The sequence below is a fragment of the Mustela nivalis genome, assembly GCF_964662115.1.
Source record: "Mustela nivalis genome assembly, chromosome: 15".
In the NCBI taxonomy this organism is placed as follows: Eukaryota; Metazoa; Chordata; class Mammalia; order Carnivora; family Mustelidae; genus Mustela; species Mustela nivalis.
Window position 1 is genome coordinate 17,950,358 of NC_139034.1, and position 15,911 is coordinate 17,966,268.

Below are 15,911 nucleotides of genomic sequence, written 5' to 3' on the forward strand. Positions count from 1 at the left end.
GCCCTGGAGACCTTGATCCTTAAATATTTTACCCTATAATAACATGATAAGAGTCTTAAGAGTTAAAAACATCTTCTTAGGTCCTTCCAAAGGAATAGTCTGATTATCTTTTTTTGTTGACTGCATATTTTATTTGTCCTCAGTTTCTATGTAAGCCTTTTCCTCTGGATAGCTAAGATGGCATTAAATATTATGCCATCTATAGAGTTTTTCACTCATTCAAGTGATAATTCATAATCTTTATATTGCTTAAGGATAGGCATATTTGTGTGTGTGATTTGTATGTAAACACTTTGACAGATTTTTTTATGGTTCTTTACATGTAAATTTCTTTTGGCTTTAATCAAATAGAAAGAGATATGCATTTTTCATTTCAGCCTAAAACAACCAATGTTCTAGGAGCTGTTAATAAGCCACTTTCATCAGCAGGCAAGCAATCTCAGACAAAGTCATCTCGAATGGAAACTGTAAGCAATGCAAGCAGCAGCTCAAATCCAAGCTCTCCTGGAAGAATAAAAGGGAGGTAAGTACCTAAGAAATATCATACTTTACATTTAAGGATTCCAACAAGGCACTGAGATCTAAAATGATGTAACCCAAAACATTTAATGTCAGTGCATGGAAATCATTGCATACCTGAACATTCCCATTTAACATTGGTAGCTATTTACAAGTTCTTACTTATTTGCTCTCTTATTTTAGAAAGGCATTGCATCTTATTAGCCTTTCATATTTTAGCTTGCTGGTAGTTATGTTTTGGTAGACATAAGCTAAATGTTTAGCAGTCATGAAACTGTTATATTTTGGTACATCTGTGCAATGGAATACATAATCATTAAAAATGATGAAGTATGAGCTAATATGAATTATTTCCACAATACATTATTGAGTAAAAAAGGCAAAGAATAGAACAGTGTTACAGTATTTTCAAGTTTTTAGAAAGGATTTGTAATCATACTGGCTTTTTATTGTATAGAAAGTTTTTGGAAGACTACACAATGTCTTATGGTAATCAAGTGTAGAAGGGAGATTATTTTATATATTCTTTGGTTTGAATTTCTTTTTCCTGTTACATGTATAAACTTTTTTGTTCAAAAAGTTGTTTTAAAATTGTACTTTCAAATCATGCTCTACAAATTTTTCTTTTTAAGAAAGAAAAAGGAAAATAATTCACACTTTCACTAGTTTCAGTATAATGCTTTGTACATGGTTAGCCACAGAACCTTGTACAGGGGCTTAACTGTCACTGTTTATTGATCTTGCTTAGTTTTTAGGAAAGACTGTGCTATCTTTTGTATTTTTAACCAATCAATAAAGTAAGGACACATTCTAAAATGTTTTATCAATTTCCTTGTAATGAATAAATTGTCAAGTGATATATAAAATAGTAGAAATTTAACAAAAATTACATAAATAGCTCTTGCTTTAGATCTTGTATTAATATATATTAGTGGCTGATACCTACATGACCCTTCATCTATATTGTTTGGACGTTTTCTAGTGGATGGCCTCATACTTGACATTACCAAAATATTTCCCCAACTCATTTCCTAAATTACTGGTTTTTCTTTTTGAATTCCTGGTTATAATCAAAGATTATCTAATTCACCCAATCAATTAGACTAAGAGCCTCAGAACTGTCTTTGACTCTTCCCTCTATGCTAAGATATTGCTGTGGAGCCTAGTGATCTGATTTGTACTTTATTAGATTGCCTTGGTTGTGGAGAATAGAGGAACTAGACTTGAGGTAGAAAAGCCAGTTAGGAGTCAGCTAATAGTAATTCAGGGAAGGGAGAGAGGGAGGAAGATGGTAAATAGTCAAATTTAGGATTTATTTTGATGGTAAAGCCAAATAGTTTTGCTGATGGGTCAGATGTGAATTATAATGGAAAGGGAATATTTAAGGATATACTGTAGGTGTTTTGCTTCTTTATTTAGTGGTGATGCCATTTACTGAGATGTAGAAGCCAAATTTGAGGGAGAACAGGCTGTGTGTTTGTGTGTGTGTTTGTGTGTGTGTTCTGGGGAGATGGAGAAAAGAGGACTACGCAAATGACTGTTTTGGTTAAAGTTGAGATGCCTATTAGAAATTCAAGTGAGTGGACAATTAGATATGTGAGTCTAGAGCTCAAGGTACTTCTGGGCCAGAGATTGAAATTTAGGATTTAACAATGTTTAAATGGTTTTTAAAGCCAGTTTAAGGTTGTGATCACCCAGGACAGAAGACAGCCTTTATACCAATAAATGAGAGCATGTGCTATTAATTCACTTAGTATTTATTGAATGCCTGCTTTATGGCTGGCACTGGTACAAGTGCTTAGTATAAATTGCTAAGTACAGTTGACAAAATGATCCATGCTTACACTCTAGCAGGGGAAGATAGAATAAACACAATAACTTTACTGTATTAGAGGGTATTAAGTACAGAGAAGAAAAAGTGGAATGGGGCTATGGGAGAGATAAGGGACGGTGCAGATTGTAGTAATATAGGCCAATTCAACTTGCTAACAAGAAAAGTTTTTTAATTTATATGCCCACTCCAAAATATAATTTAGGTTTTAAAAAGACTTAGGAAAAAAACTAAATTTGTGATTTTTTTTTAAGTTTCACTATTATGTTCAATTAAATGTGATTTGTTGCTTGTTGGTTTGTTGCTAAATATGATAGAATAAAATGGATATTTTTTTGAAAGGAATGAAACTTCCTCATAAAGCTATAAAGCTACACTAGGGAACAGAAAAATTTTTTAAGGTTATTTCATTGCAATAATTATAAATGTCTATATTAAAAGGCTTGATAGCTCTGAAATGGATCACAGTGAAAATGAAGATTACACAATGTCCTCACCTTTGCCAGGAAAAAAAAGTGACAAGAGAGACGACTCTGATCTTGTAAGGGTGAGATATTTGGTTTGTTTTTATGATAATTATAATAATAATAAAAAATAATTTTACTGTATAAATAATAATTTTTACAATGAAACCAGTTAACACTGTTCTCAAATTTGACACTTGATTTTCTTTTAATGGTTTTAATCACAAATTTGAGTTTACAGTTATACTCATCATATAATTTAAGGATATTGAATCTTTTTTATTTCTTGCCATTTTAATAAGTGATCTTTATCTGTAGATCTTTGAAATCAAACATGCCAGTCCCATACTCAGAACTGCTTGGGTTTTTTTTTGTTGTTGTTTTGTGGGTGTTTTTAAAACACAGTAAGTTTAGACTTAGTATCAGAAGGGAAGTAGAATGAGGGTCCTTAAAGGTTCTTCCATTTTCAATGATTTCTTGAGCCTTTCATTACTAGACAAGCTTCTAGTAGTGAAATGCTACAGTCTTCATAAAGGCCGCCTTTAGTTTTTAAATTTTATTAACAATGATAACTTGTATGACAGAAACAATTTATAAATGTCATTTAAAGAAAGACTTAGTGCAGATATAAAATACAGTTATGTATTCCAATACAACCTGCTGGCTTTAATAATTGGACACATTTTGACTTTCTAGGTTAGCTTTTAACATTTCTTGAATAATCAGTGAGGCTCTCTGAATCAGTTACTTTACCTGTAAAGTGTGTCTACTTAGCTGGTAAGATTTATCAGAATAAATGAATTAGCCTAAGTTAATTGGTGTTGCTGCTGTTTTATTATTATAAAGATTAATATTTTTGATTAATGATTATTATAAAGTAAAAGTTAATGCATTTGAATCTACTCTGTTAGGAGAAGTGGAAGGCTATTAATAAAATACTTTTGCTTTCACTGAAATACTAATGCCCTCCATGTCTACCACTGGCCCAACATTACATATCCCAAAACGTTTAAGTTATTTTCAGGTGTTTTCAAGTTTATCCAGTAATTTGTTTTGCCAGATTGTTTTTCTTTCCACTTGAAAAATTATAATTATGAGATTCTTACTAAATCCTTACTATTCATACTGTAAATTCTGATTTTTATTGGCTGTTTAAAAATTTTGCCCAAGCAGAATTAAAAATTGATCGCTTAGCCAGAAAGGAATCCTGTTATCTGGATTTATAGAAGAGAACCTTGAATTGAAAAAGGTATTTATGTCTTCTAGTCGTACTTCTCACTTAATGCACAGATTCCTTCATTAGCATTTATGAGAGTTGGTTAGCACATGCTTGAAAATGCCTTAGGTGGAGAGCTTATAATTTCTCTCATTTATTGGAATCATCAGTTAGGCTACCCATACCCGGATACTGTCCTGTTTCCTTATTCCCACGTCCCCCCAAAATTTGGGAAACATGGTTGTGATGGATTTTGTTATATTATAAATTCTATATCTAGCTCTACCTTCTGGAGCACTGAAGAACAAAGTCTCTATATTTCATGGAAAAGTTTTGAAATTCTGTGCTTTTGAGATTGATTTGTATGATTATAATGGAGGCTTTTGGCTGCCTTTTTTGTAACATTGCATCCATTTTCAGAATTATTACAAGAACCTTAATAATAAATATCAACTGACATATCATAAGACAGAAGTTCAAAGACCAGTAGATTATAGTGAAAAAGTACTGTCTTTACATGTGCTACCACCTTGACATTAAAACTTCACCACAAAGGAATTATTCTACATATACATTTATATTCAAATACTTAGTTTTACAAAGAATGTATTTTCTGTTTTCTGCTTCAAACCTCAGTTTTATACTCCCTCTGTTCTTAAGACAATACAGTGCAAAATAAAGAGGAAACCGAGAAGGTAGTGCTTTAGCAAACTAGATTGTTTTATAGTGTTCTCAAGAAAGCAGACATTGAATACCCTGTTTACCACCAGCCTTTTCCAGAGTTCAACCACCTTATCACATTTTGGGACATCAATGAATTGTAACATTTAAAATTGGAGGTGATAATTTTAAATTTAGTTTTAGTTCAGTATTTCCCTTCTCTATGCATCTCTGAAAAACAATAATCAATTTTTAATTTATATACAAAACTCTAAATAAACATTAACAAATTAAACCAGTCATATACAGGTCTTTTTTTCCTGAAGTGTAAGGATAATTTAATGCTAAGAAATCTTTTAATATAATATAGCAAATAAGGATACCATATAAGAATACTAACAAGATAATCTCAGGTCATATCAAGAAGACATAAATAGGGGCGCCTGGGTGGCTCAGTGAGTTAAGCCGCTGCCTTCGACTCAGGTCATGATCCCAGGGTCCTGGGATCGAGCCCCGCATCGGGCTCTCTGCTCAGCGGGGAACCTGCTTCCTCCTCTCTCTCTGCCTGCTTGTGATCTCTCTCTGTCAAATAAATAAATAAAATCTTAAAAAAATAAAAGACATAAATACAATTAAAAATCCATTCTTGATACATATGAACTCTTAATAAACTAATACAAGCAGGGTACTTCCTTAACATGCTGAAAGTTTTTTCTGTTTAAATCAGTAGTCATTGATTCAGTTACTCTTAAGGTATTCATAAAGGCAAAATGCTTGAAGCATTTTTATTAAAAATCAGCAAAACAAGCTACTGTTGTCATCACTGTTATTTAAGATTGTTCTAGAATATTTGACAAATTCAGGAAGACATGAACGAGGAGTCAAAGATATGACAATGAAAAAGAAGAAACATTCATTTTTATTTTTGTATTCTTAGAAAAATAAGAGAAGCAATTGAAAAACTAAGAATTTAGCATGGTAATTTTTCTTTATATCAAAAATTTTTTATATATATTATGTATGTTATATATTACATATATATATATTCTTTATATACACTTGTGGGGAAGGAGGTTTGCTACACCACAATAACCACTACAACAAGAAAAATAGATAGATTCATTGATCTAAACCTCTTTAAAAGAAAGTAGGGGGAAACTCTGTGGAGATACCCAAGTTGAGAAATATACAAGACTGGAAGAGAAAGAAGGCATACCATGTTCTTTAATGGAAAAAATGAATAAGAAAAGATGACTGTTCTTTCTAAATGAATCTATATGTAATTATAAAATTCCAGTATGATTTTAAGCACATGTGGAAGAATAAATAAATACAAAAGAGTAATAATAAGCACAGCCAGACACAAATGCATTTATTTATAATTAGTAAAATATTATGCTGCTGTTACAATAGCTCAGAAACATTATTAATTTTTAAAACATATTACAAAATAAAGGAGGCATTACAAGTCAGTGGTTTTTTAAATGATTGGAATATTCTTTGGGCGGTCGATAGGAAAAATAGTTTAGAACTTCATCTCAAATCCTGTTAAGATACAATAATGTCTTTTTGCTCAGACTGCCATAACAAAATACCATAGACTAGGTGGCTTAAACAAATTAATTTTCTTACCATTTTGAAGGTTGGGAATTCAAGAACAAAGTGCTGGCCGATTTGCTTCCTGGTGAGAGCTCTCTTCCTGGTTTGCAGATGGCCACCTTCTCACCGTGTCCTCACATGGTGGAGAGAGACAGAGAGGTCTCTCTGAGGGCCCCACTCACAGTGATGATCTCAAGTGAAGTATCTCCCAAAGACCTCTTCTTGAAATACCATAATATTAGGGTTTATAGGTTCAACATGTAAATTTTGTGTGGGCACAATTCAGTCCATAACAAATAGGAACTAAAATTTAAATATACACAAAAAAATAGAATGTGGATTAAAATACTAAGACTCCAGTGTACAAATGAGCAAAGAACATAATACCAATGATGTAATTAGGGAGTTTTCAGACAGGAAACAAAATGACTATTAAACTAATCAGATGATTTTTGTTTTCTTTTCACTGATTTTTTGAATGTAAGTTGGCACAAACTTTTTGGAAATATAATTTACATTAATTTATGGGTATTATACATATATATGTATGGAGAGGTATAAGGGTCATATTATTCTTGATTTCTTTGGAGAATTTCCTCAGTTTCCATCTTCTGGCCAGTGTATAAATTCTCTGATTATAGACTAGGCTTTTATCTTGAGTTACAAATTAAATAATTTAAATTGTTTTATTTTTAATTAGTTGTACATGGAAAGAAGCAGTATCTTTCAGAAGTGATTCAGAACGTATTGAAATTTTTAATAAGTGATTAATATGTTTAACTTTTCTATCTTGCAACCTCCGTTTATAAAATAAAAATAGTTCTTTTATGGTGTCTAAGCATGATATATAGCATAGTTGATAGTTTATGTCTTATACACTGTGTAATGAAATTAGAATTATTTAAACTGACTATCAAAGCAGATCTTTTGTACTTTAGTTATCCATTGTTCATGCAAGAAATTTTAGAAATTTTTTTAATGAAATAAATAGCTCTTCATTAAAATTTATAATTTAATAAAATACTGATCTTGAAAGGTTTCCATTTGAGGCTCTATACCATAGTAAAAATGTATCCTAGATAATTTTTTGTATTATTTTTGTATTATTGTATTACCTAGATAATTTTTTTAGTTAAAATACAAGTAGTTATGGTTCTGATGTGTACTTAAGAACTCTACATTTTATTTTATTTAAGCACATTTTTATGCCAAAATAGCATGTTTTTTGTTTTATTTTTCAAATTGGGCATACTTAACAATTTTATGTTTGAAATTGTGATTTTTATTCCTAGTCTGAATTGGACAAACCTAGAAGCCGGAAAAAAACACCTGTCACAGATTCAGAAGAGAAGTTAGGTATGGATGACCTCACTAAGTTGGTACAGGAACAGAAACCTAAAGGTAGTCAGCGTGGACGGAAGAGAGGCCACACGGCTTCAGAATCAGATGAACAGCAGTGGCCTGAAGAAAAGAGGCTCAAAGAAGATATATTAGAAAATGAGGATGAACAGAATAGTCCACCAAAGAAAGGTAAAAGAGGTCGACCACCTAAACCTCTTGGTGGAGGGACACCAAAAGAAGAGCCAACAATGAAAACTTCTAAAAAAGGAACCAAAAAAAAATCTGGACCTTCAGCACCAGAAGAAGAGGAAGAAGAAGAAAGACAAAGTGGAAATACAGAACAGAAGTCAAAGAGCAAACAGCACCGAACATCAAGGAGAGCACAACAGAGGTAAGTACATGCAACTCTAAACTGCATGTATTTAGTGACTATGTTATAAATCATAATTTGATGCTATGCACATTTGGGTCTTCTCCAAAGCAGAGCAGAATCTCCTGAAAGTAGTGCAGTTGAATCCACACAATCCACACCACAAAAAGGACGAGGAAGACCATCAAAAACGCCATCACCATCACAACCAAAAAAAAATGTGTAAGTTGTAAATAATATTAAGTTTCAAACCAGTTTCAAATTATTTTGCAAAAAAGTTCATAAATTTTCAAATATACATAGAGCTATATTTAAAATCCCATATATTTACTCTCATTACACTAGGTAAGATGAAGTTTTTATAAACTTACCTAGGTGATTGATATCCCAATTAACTCTCTGATAATATTTGTACATTTTTACAGGTCTTAGGCAAATCTTTATAAATGAATAGCAAGTAGATTATTTCCAATACAGACTTTATAGTATCTGGAGATGAGAATGTATTTTTAAATAATCACATCATACTGACCATGTTGCCTCATCATTCCACACTAGAGTTTTTCCTAATGTCTCTCCTCAGCAGGAGGTAAATATTTTTTACATTTTTGTAAAATAGTTTTTGTAACTATTTTGTAGAATAGTCTTTACATTTTTGCTTTTATTCTTTGAATTGTGTAGGAAGTAACAGGCATTATTTTTCTTTAAATTATATCTACAGAAATTATCACATGTAGATTTGAAGTTTTTGGTGTTTTGATTTTGTTCTTTTCTAATCAAATTAACACATCCATATCTACATATAAATAGTTTTGGAAGCACACAAACACATTTGTAAGAAGTTACCATAACAATTCTGTACCTAAGATTATTAAAGTAGCAGGAGTATCAGTACTATAATTTGTATATTTTGCACTTTACTCAGTTATTTAAATAGAACTAGAATAACATGTCTTCCATTTGTCAGAAATTCTGCAGTTTTCTTAGAATAATCTCATTACATAATTACATCAGTGCCATAGCTTTTCAGACTTGCCAGCACACCTTGGCTAAATACTTAAGTTATCTTAGAAGTGTTTCCTATTCCTGTGTATTCCACAGGAAGAGGAAAAGTTGCCTGAGTCTCTAGCTACTTCTTGTCCTCTTCCATTTAATTTTTTCCTTGGGTAAAAAGTAAAGGTAAGTATATTTTTGTGGTAGCTTTGTAAATGTGTTTGGATTCAATTACAGAAAATAGCTGTTTTTAAACAAACTCTTAAGGAATATTAAATTTCCACAGTTTTATAATGAGGAAATAACAGAAATATCTTTGAGGCTCATAATTGTCGTAATTTGTTTATATTTGGACACCAAAAAATTAAGGACTTAAATAATTATCATGGCATTTCCTCATACAAATGTTCTAAACCAAGTGTTTCTTTTAAAAATCATTGCGAAAGAAAGACTGTATTCTGTCTTAACAGTGTATCTTCCCTTCACAGGGAACCTCTTTTTAAGACCTAGCAGAATAACATATACTATGATCTGCCTGTTTTTCTTGTTCTTACCTCAGTAGAATTGAGAAAGATTGTATTTTCCATGTAATTCCTGTTTTTTCTTTTGTTAATTCTGAAAAACTGAATCATATAAAAAAATACATTTGGTTTGAGTGTGGATTAAAAAATACTTTGGATTACCTAAGAGAAGTGATAAACTCTATTCTTTTTTTTTTTTTTTTTAATTTTATTTATTTATCAGAGAGAGAGAGGGGAAGAGAGAGAGCACAGGCAGACAGAATGGCAGGCAGAGGCAGAGGGAGAAGCAGGCTCCCTGCTGAGCAAGGAGCCCGATGTGGGACTCTATCCCAGGACGCTGGGATCATGACCTGAGCCGAAGGCAGCTGCTTAACCAACTGAGCCACCCAGGCGTCCCAATAAACTCTATTCTTAATTTTTTCTAAAAAAAAGTTGCCATACAGAGAATAATAAGGTGATGATTATTGCCAGAAGGAAGTGGGTGTAGGGTACTTGGGCAAAATGGGTGAAGGGGAGTGGGAGATATGGGCTTTAAGTTTGGGAATGAATAAATCACAGGAATAAAGGGACACGGCATAGGGAATATGGTCAGTGATATTGTAGTAGCACTGCATGGTGATAGATGGTAGCTATACTTGTAATGAGCATAGCATAATGTTTAAACAAGTTGAATCACTGTGTTGTATACCTGAAAGAAACTGACGTAACGTTGTGTGTCAGCTGTACTCAAAAAAAAGTTTTTAATTAAAGAATATACATGCAGATAGAAAAGATATTGAGGAGGATACATTTGATTAAATGGTTGTATCTATTACATATATTTGATTGCCTCAAAGAGTACTAGTACTTCAGAGAGTACTAGGTGCTGAAGGATATAGTGGCACAGAACAGTCATGATTCTTGTTCTTACGGGATTTACTATCTAAATAGGCATGTACTCATTACATAATCACTCTTAAATATGGAATTCTAAATTATGTGCCCTGATGAAAATTTAGGGTACTGTAAGAGAACATAATGAAAGAGCTTGGGAATTGGGAAGTTTTCTCTTTGTAAAGGGACAGTTGATTTCTTGAAAATAGTAGGCATTAGGCTGATGGAGAGCAAGAAGAACATGATTGGAAGGAACATTGGATTTGAAGGTTCCAAAGTAGGAAAAATCTTGGCCAATTCAGAGAGTTGAAGGAAGGCAAGAATTTGCCAGATTGTAGTTGTGAGGAATTGGGGAGTAGAAAGAGATGGGAATGGACAGGTAGCCAAGGACTGTCTGCAGGGCCTTATATACTATGTTAAGGAGGTTTTTGGAATTTCTGTCAATATAGTAGGTCGTTATTGAGGGAGAGTGAATGACATCAGCTGCTTTTACATTTTAAGAGAAGAGGTAAAGAGATGAGAATGGTTTGGAAATGTGTAATAGCAATAGAGGTGAAGAGAAGTGAATAGGATTTGAGATTTCTTTGTAAGAATCATGGGGCCAAATGAAGAGTGGTACACTGGTAGTAAGAAGGACTGCAAATTTTCTGTTTTGAGCAGCTCAGTAGATACAGATGCCTTTTACTGAGTGGAGAAAAAAGATAACAGGAAGAGCAGACTTTGGTTTATATTTTAAAATCCTTTATGGTATTGGTCTCAGTCACACATGTTTTTGTTACTTGGTCAATGTTTGTAGGTGAGATTCTGGGATTAAACACTGGTTAAGGGTTTAGAAAATATTTCTTGTTTTGTAAGGTAATGAAGGATAAAAATGATAATAATTGAGAATTTATGAAATGGATAATTGAGAATTTATGAAATAAAGCATTTCTACTACTCAAAGATCAAAATGTTCATTTTATTTTATATCTGTTTTACTCTAGCCGTGTAGGACGCTCCAAACAAGCAGCTACTAAAGAAAATGATTCAAGTGAAGAAGTAGATGTGTTTCAGAGTAGCTCTCCTGTCAATGATGATATTCCACAGGAAGAAACAGAGGAAGAAGAAGTTTCTACAGTAAATGTATGTGTTTATTAGAGTACCGTGTATGATAATACAGAATATAGAATAGAGTTGGTAAATATTTTATAAGATACATATAGCACTTGCTCTTATAAGTCTAAGTATTTATTTGCTTTTCTTCATAGTTTGTATAGTTGTTTCATCTACCAGCTTGGAAAATTACAGAGTATCCTTTAAGGAATACTGAGACTCTCAGTGTGAATAATAGATTTAGCCTCTTGAAAGTATAAATATCAGGTTGAAAGCTGAACATAGAGAAGAACAAGTAGCTGTCTGATGTTACTTCAGGCATTTAAGGTGTACCTTGATTTTAGAGCACTCTTGTATGTTAAATAGGCTGTGGTTTATGTTTCTTTTTTCTTGGGAGTTTCACAGTGAAAACTGGAAGTTAACTATATATGATAAAATCTCATCTTTGAAATTTATAAAATTGTTAACAAACATTTCTTTTACAAAAATGGAAATATGATTCTTCCTGAGATAATTTTTTTTTTTAGGAATGGCTTTGTCAGTTAACACATCTTGAGTATTTCTCTTCTAAAGAAATACTGTTAACACATTTAAGTCAGGACTATTCTCTTGATGATACACTAATGCTGAGTCTTTGGATCAGCACAGCCAGCCATCTTTATTTGAGAAACCTGTGTTCTGAGATGTATCCCAGAGCTGACCCCCGCCCCTCTGTGCTATTTAACATCAGCACTTCTCTCTGCATCAGGGTTCATTTATATGAAGGGGTTAAGACGACAGAAAAATATCTGAACTCTGTGGTCTCAAACTTGTTGGGCTTATTTCTTAAAGTATTTTTTTATTGTTTTGAGGGTAAAAATAAGGCTGATAAGTTCTCAGTGATTAATGTCTTCATCCAAAAAAATTTTTTTAAACTACACCATAAATTAATTTTAATTAAAATCCTGTTCTGTTTATATTCCTCTTATTACCAGTCATTTTTGAACTAAAGTTTTATGCTTTCATTAGTATTTGCTAGTAAGTTGTAATATATCTGAACTTCAGATTATTTCTATGTATTTGATGATTGTTACAATCCACATTCAATAACGGTTTTCCCAGAAAAACAACTGTAAGCCTAAGTTCATAAGGACCAAATGTTTTCTTTTACCATAGAAACATAAGTGAAAAAATATTTTCATTGTTTCTCTTACTGTTTACATTGATTTCTGTTTATTTCTCTTTGAAATTATTAAATAGAAAAGTAAAATAGTTTTTCTTTATCGTGGGAATAACTATTTGTGGGCATTCAAATATTATATAAAGTCTAAATATGTGATGATGAGGTAGGAACTTAAAATAGGAGAACGGTTTCCAGTGAAGAAAAAGAAAATCAGGAACAGCTAAGAATAATTATTGGTTAAAAAATAATTAATTGCTGCTATGTCTACTATTTTAATTAAGCATCTGGTAATTTTCCTTTTAAGGTACGGCGGCGAAGTTCTAAAAGAGAAAGGCGATGAACAAATGTAATTAATAACTTTCTGTGTGAAAGCTTTGAGAAGAAGCATTCTTTTGTCAAGCTTGAGGCTAAGTAAAGCCTTTGATGCACAAAGTGGGACTACCAGAGAGTGGACAGTTGGAACTTTCTTTGATGACCTCATGTGTTTGTGGTCACAGCGCTTTAGCCATACGCTTGGTGATAACATTGACTATGGAGTCTTGTGGAAGTGTGATGTGCGATGGCTATGTAGACATAAACTAAAGAAAAAACTTGTAAATAGATTTTTTCCTTCCTCCCCTCCTCCCTCCCTCCCTCCCTCTATTCCTTCCTTCCATCTTTCCCTTCTCTTTCTTAATGTTTCTGACTTCTAAAGTGCTTGTATAGCTTTTATCGGCGGCTTTAAACTGACAGTACCCAGCTGTTTATTGGATCTATTGATTTGGAAAGAGTTTGTTAGGATAGATCTTAAGCAGTAATCTGTCAGTGTTTGTATTTGTATTCTCTGCAATTTTACTGTGAAAAATTTTTTTCAACAAATGGTGTCATTTTCTTGATGTCATTGTTTGTTGGAGAGTAAAATGGTCTCTTTCCCTTGTGTATCTTACCTAGTGTTTACTCCTAGGCACCCTTAATCTTCAGAGGTGCTAAATTGTCTGCCATTACACCTGAATAATGCCTCCAATGGGAGGACACCACACAAATTGTGAAATAGTCCTGAAGTTTGATTATTTTACACCTCAGTATTGGTCTCAGAATTTTCTGGCCTTTCGTGGCAATGAAAATTTTAAGAAAAGAGAGATTTAAAATATTTTAATTTTAAAGAGTGTGTTATAAAATAATGTACTGAATTCTTTATCCCATTTTATCATCATCCCTTTTCAGTTTTTTATTAATCTACTGTATCAATAAAATTCTGTAATTTGAATTAGTTTTTAATAGTCTAGAATGTTATTGTGTATAGATATTTCCTTTTGAACATTATGTTCAGAAAATGCAAATTATTACACTATAATATAAAATCTGATATATACACATAGAAAAGTTCCAGTTCTCCATAACAGTGTAAAGTTAATCAGAAAGAAAAAATTTTATTGATGCAGTGTGTCTTTATAAAGCTGTTCTTGAAAGCAAGTGTTTTGTATTTTATATAGTGAGTTGCATGTTTATGAAAAAGTGCTGAAAATGGGATGTGCTCTTTTCTGTAAATTCATATTTAGCCATAGTATATGATAGATTGCCCCATAACATAGTTTTTCATCAAGAGTTTATTATTGTACTTTATTTTGGAGCCAAAAACTTGTTTTTGGGAGAGGGGAGGGACTGGGTGGGAGTGATGTATCCAACTATCTGAGCTACTGTAGGTATCACAATCTTAAAAATTTTGAATGAAATTCCACTTCATCTAGATTGGGAGAAATGGAAATTTATTTGGATTTAGGGCAGTTTTTTTTTTCTCCATCATAATCTGCAAAATATAGAAACAGATTACTTAAGTCAGTATCCTTTATACAGTTTGTAAACTGTATTTTGAACCAAAACATAAAAGTTACTATTTAATGCTTGCCTAAATTCATTGTAATATTTCAGGTGCTGTTCTTTTGTGTTTTTCCACAGTTAACATCAGAAAAGAAAATCATATCCTAACTTATTAAATTTATCACATTGAATAATGGAGCATTCTCCTATAGTACACCATTATGTTTAAGGTATATTTCCAAGATTGGTTATAATAGATGGGGGGATATAATAAAGAAGCTACTATTTTGGAAAATGACACTTTACTATTTTCCAATGTATATCACAATTGATGTGATTATTTTCCTTTTAAAGATTTCTTCATGTTTATGAAACGGCCTTTTATTTTTTAAAAAATGTTTTGAGTTGTGACTTAATCTTTCAATATTTAACTGTTCTTCATTTCCAACAGTGCTGACACCAGTGATTATGGGAGGCTGCTGTATACAAGGCAGCTAATGTTGGACCAAGATGCATTGGTTTTTAACCGTTTCATGAGCTCAGTTCTCCCAAACACGCTATTTGTATCTCAGCAGTACAAAGGCATGTTTTTAAATCTATAAAATAAAGAATAAGGGATAGCTTTGTATTTTTGTCATTGACTAAATTGCACCGGAAATGTTTATGGAAGTATATCTTTAAGACCATTTTATAAAACATAATGAAAAAATGATTGTGGAGGATTTTTTATTTGCATGATCATAGTTAACCAAATTTCATTGCACATTAATTCTGTACATTAGTTCACGAAAAATGTTCATTGTAGATTTTGTTTAATGCCAGTAAGTCTGTGATTTTACAACTTGTCTGTTCACTTTTTGGGAGGATTATGATGTAAATTTTCCATTTTTCTGTAGAAAAATAGGTGCAATAATGATCAAAGTTTTGATGTCCTGAGTCTTCATCTTAGGGTATTATTTTTATTATTATGTTTAAACTTAACACTTCATGTGCTAATATTTGGAGAGCCACATACTATAACTAAAGTAAAATTAAGTATGTATACAATAATTGCTAACAGTGGTTAGCAAACTCTTCAGTGATAATGTTCATTTTGAAAAATGTGTACTGTATAAAATAAAGAAAATATTTTAACTCACTATAACAAATTCCATTATGAAAATCTTACGATTCTTCAGTGAGGTTGTCTTGCTGCCCTCTGTAGCAAGTTCACTTAATCTACATTATAATAAGATTTCTTGCTGCAGTGCAACAGGAAGCTTTTTTTCAGTGATCTCCACTGTATATGTAAATTACAAATGTGGCTGTAAAACTTGTTCCAGGTATTAAAGGTTAAATTACTTTCTGTATCTTCTTACAACTTGTAAGTTTGATTTTTCAGCTTTCCTTTTGCCCCCTTGAAGAATGTCAGGAATTTAAGAATTTGTTTAACTTAGGTCTATCTCCCCTACCACAGAGTATTATGTCACCATA

General features: G+C 32.1%; 1 protein-coding gene across 15 annotated transcripts in view; it reads left to right on the forward strand.

Moving 5' to 3' along the window:
• PDS5B (PDS5 cohesin associated factor B) overlaps positions 1 to 15,058 on the forward strand; it is a 200,876-nt gene extending 185,818 nt beyond the window's left edge. For 3 of the 15 annotated variants that reach the window (XM_082700326.1, XM_082700333.1, XM_082700334.1), the window contains 6 exons: positions 378 to 523; positions 2,792 to 2,897; positions 7,582 to 8,021; positions 8,112 to 8,222; positions 11,371 to 11,509; positions 12,946 to 15,058. In XM_082700326.1, coding sequence (XP_082556452.1) covers positions 378 to 523; positions 2,792 to 2,897; positions 7,582 to 8,021; positions 8,112 to 8,222; positions 11,371 to 11,509; positions 12,946 to 12,981 — 978 coding nt within the window. In that variant the 3' untranslated portion in view covers positions 12,982 to 15,058. The remainder of the gene's footprint in view (positions 1 to 377; positions 524 to 2,791; positions 2,898 to 7,581; positions 8,022 to 8,111; positions 8,223 to 11,370; positions 11,510 to 12,945) is intronic. The other 12 variants (XM_082700338.1, XM_082700339.1, XM_082700340.1 and 9 more) reach the window with 5 other exon arrangements.
• Positions 15,059 to 15,911: the final 853 nt, after the last annotated feature.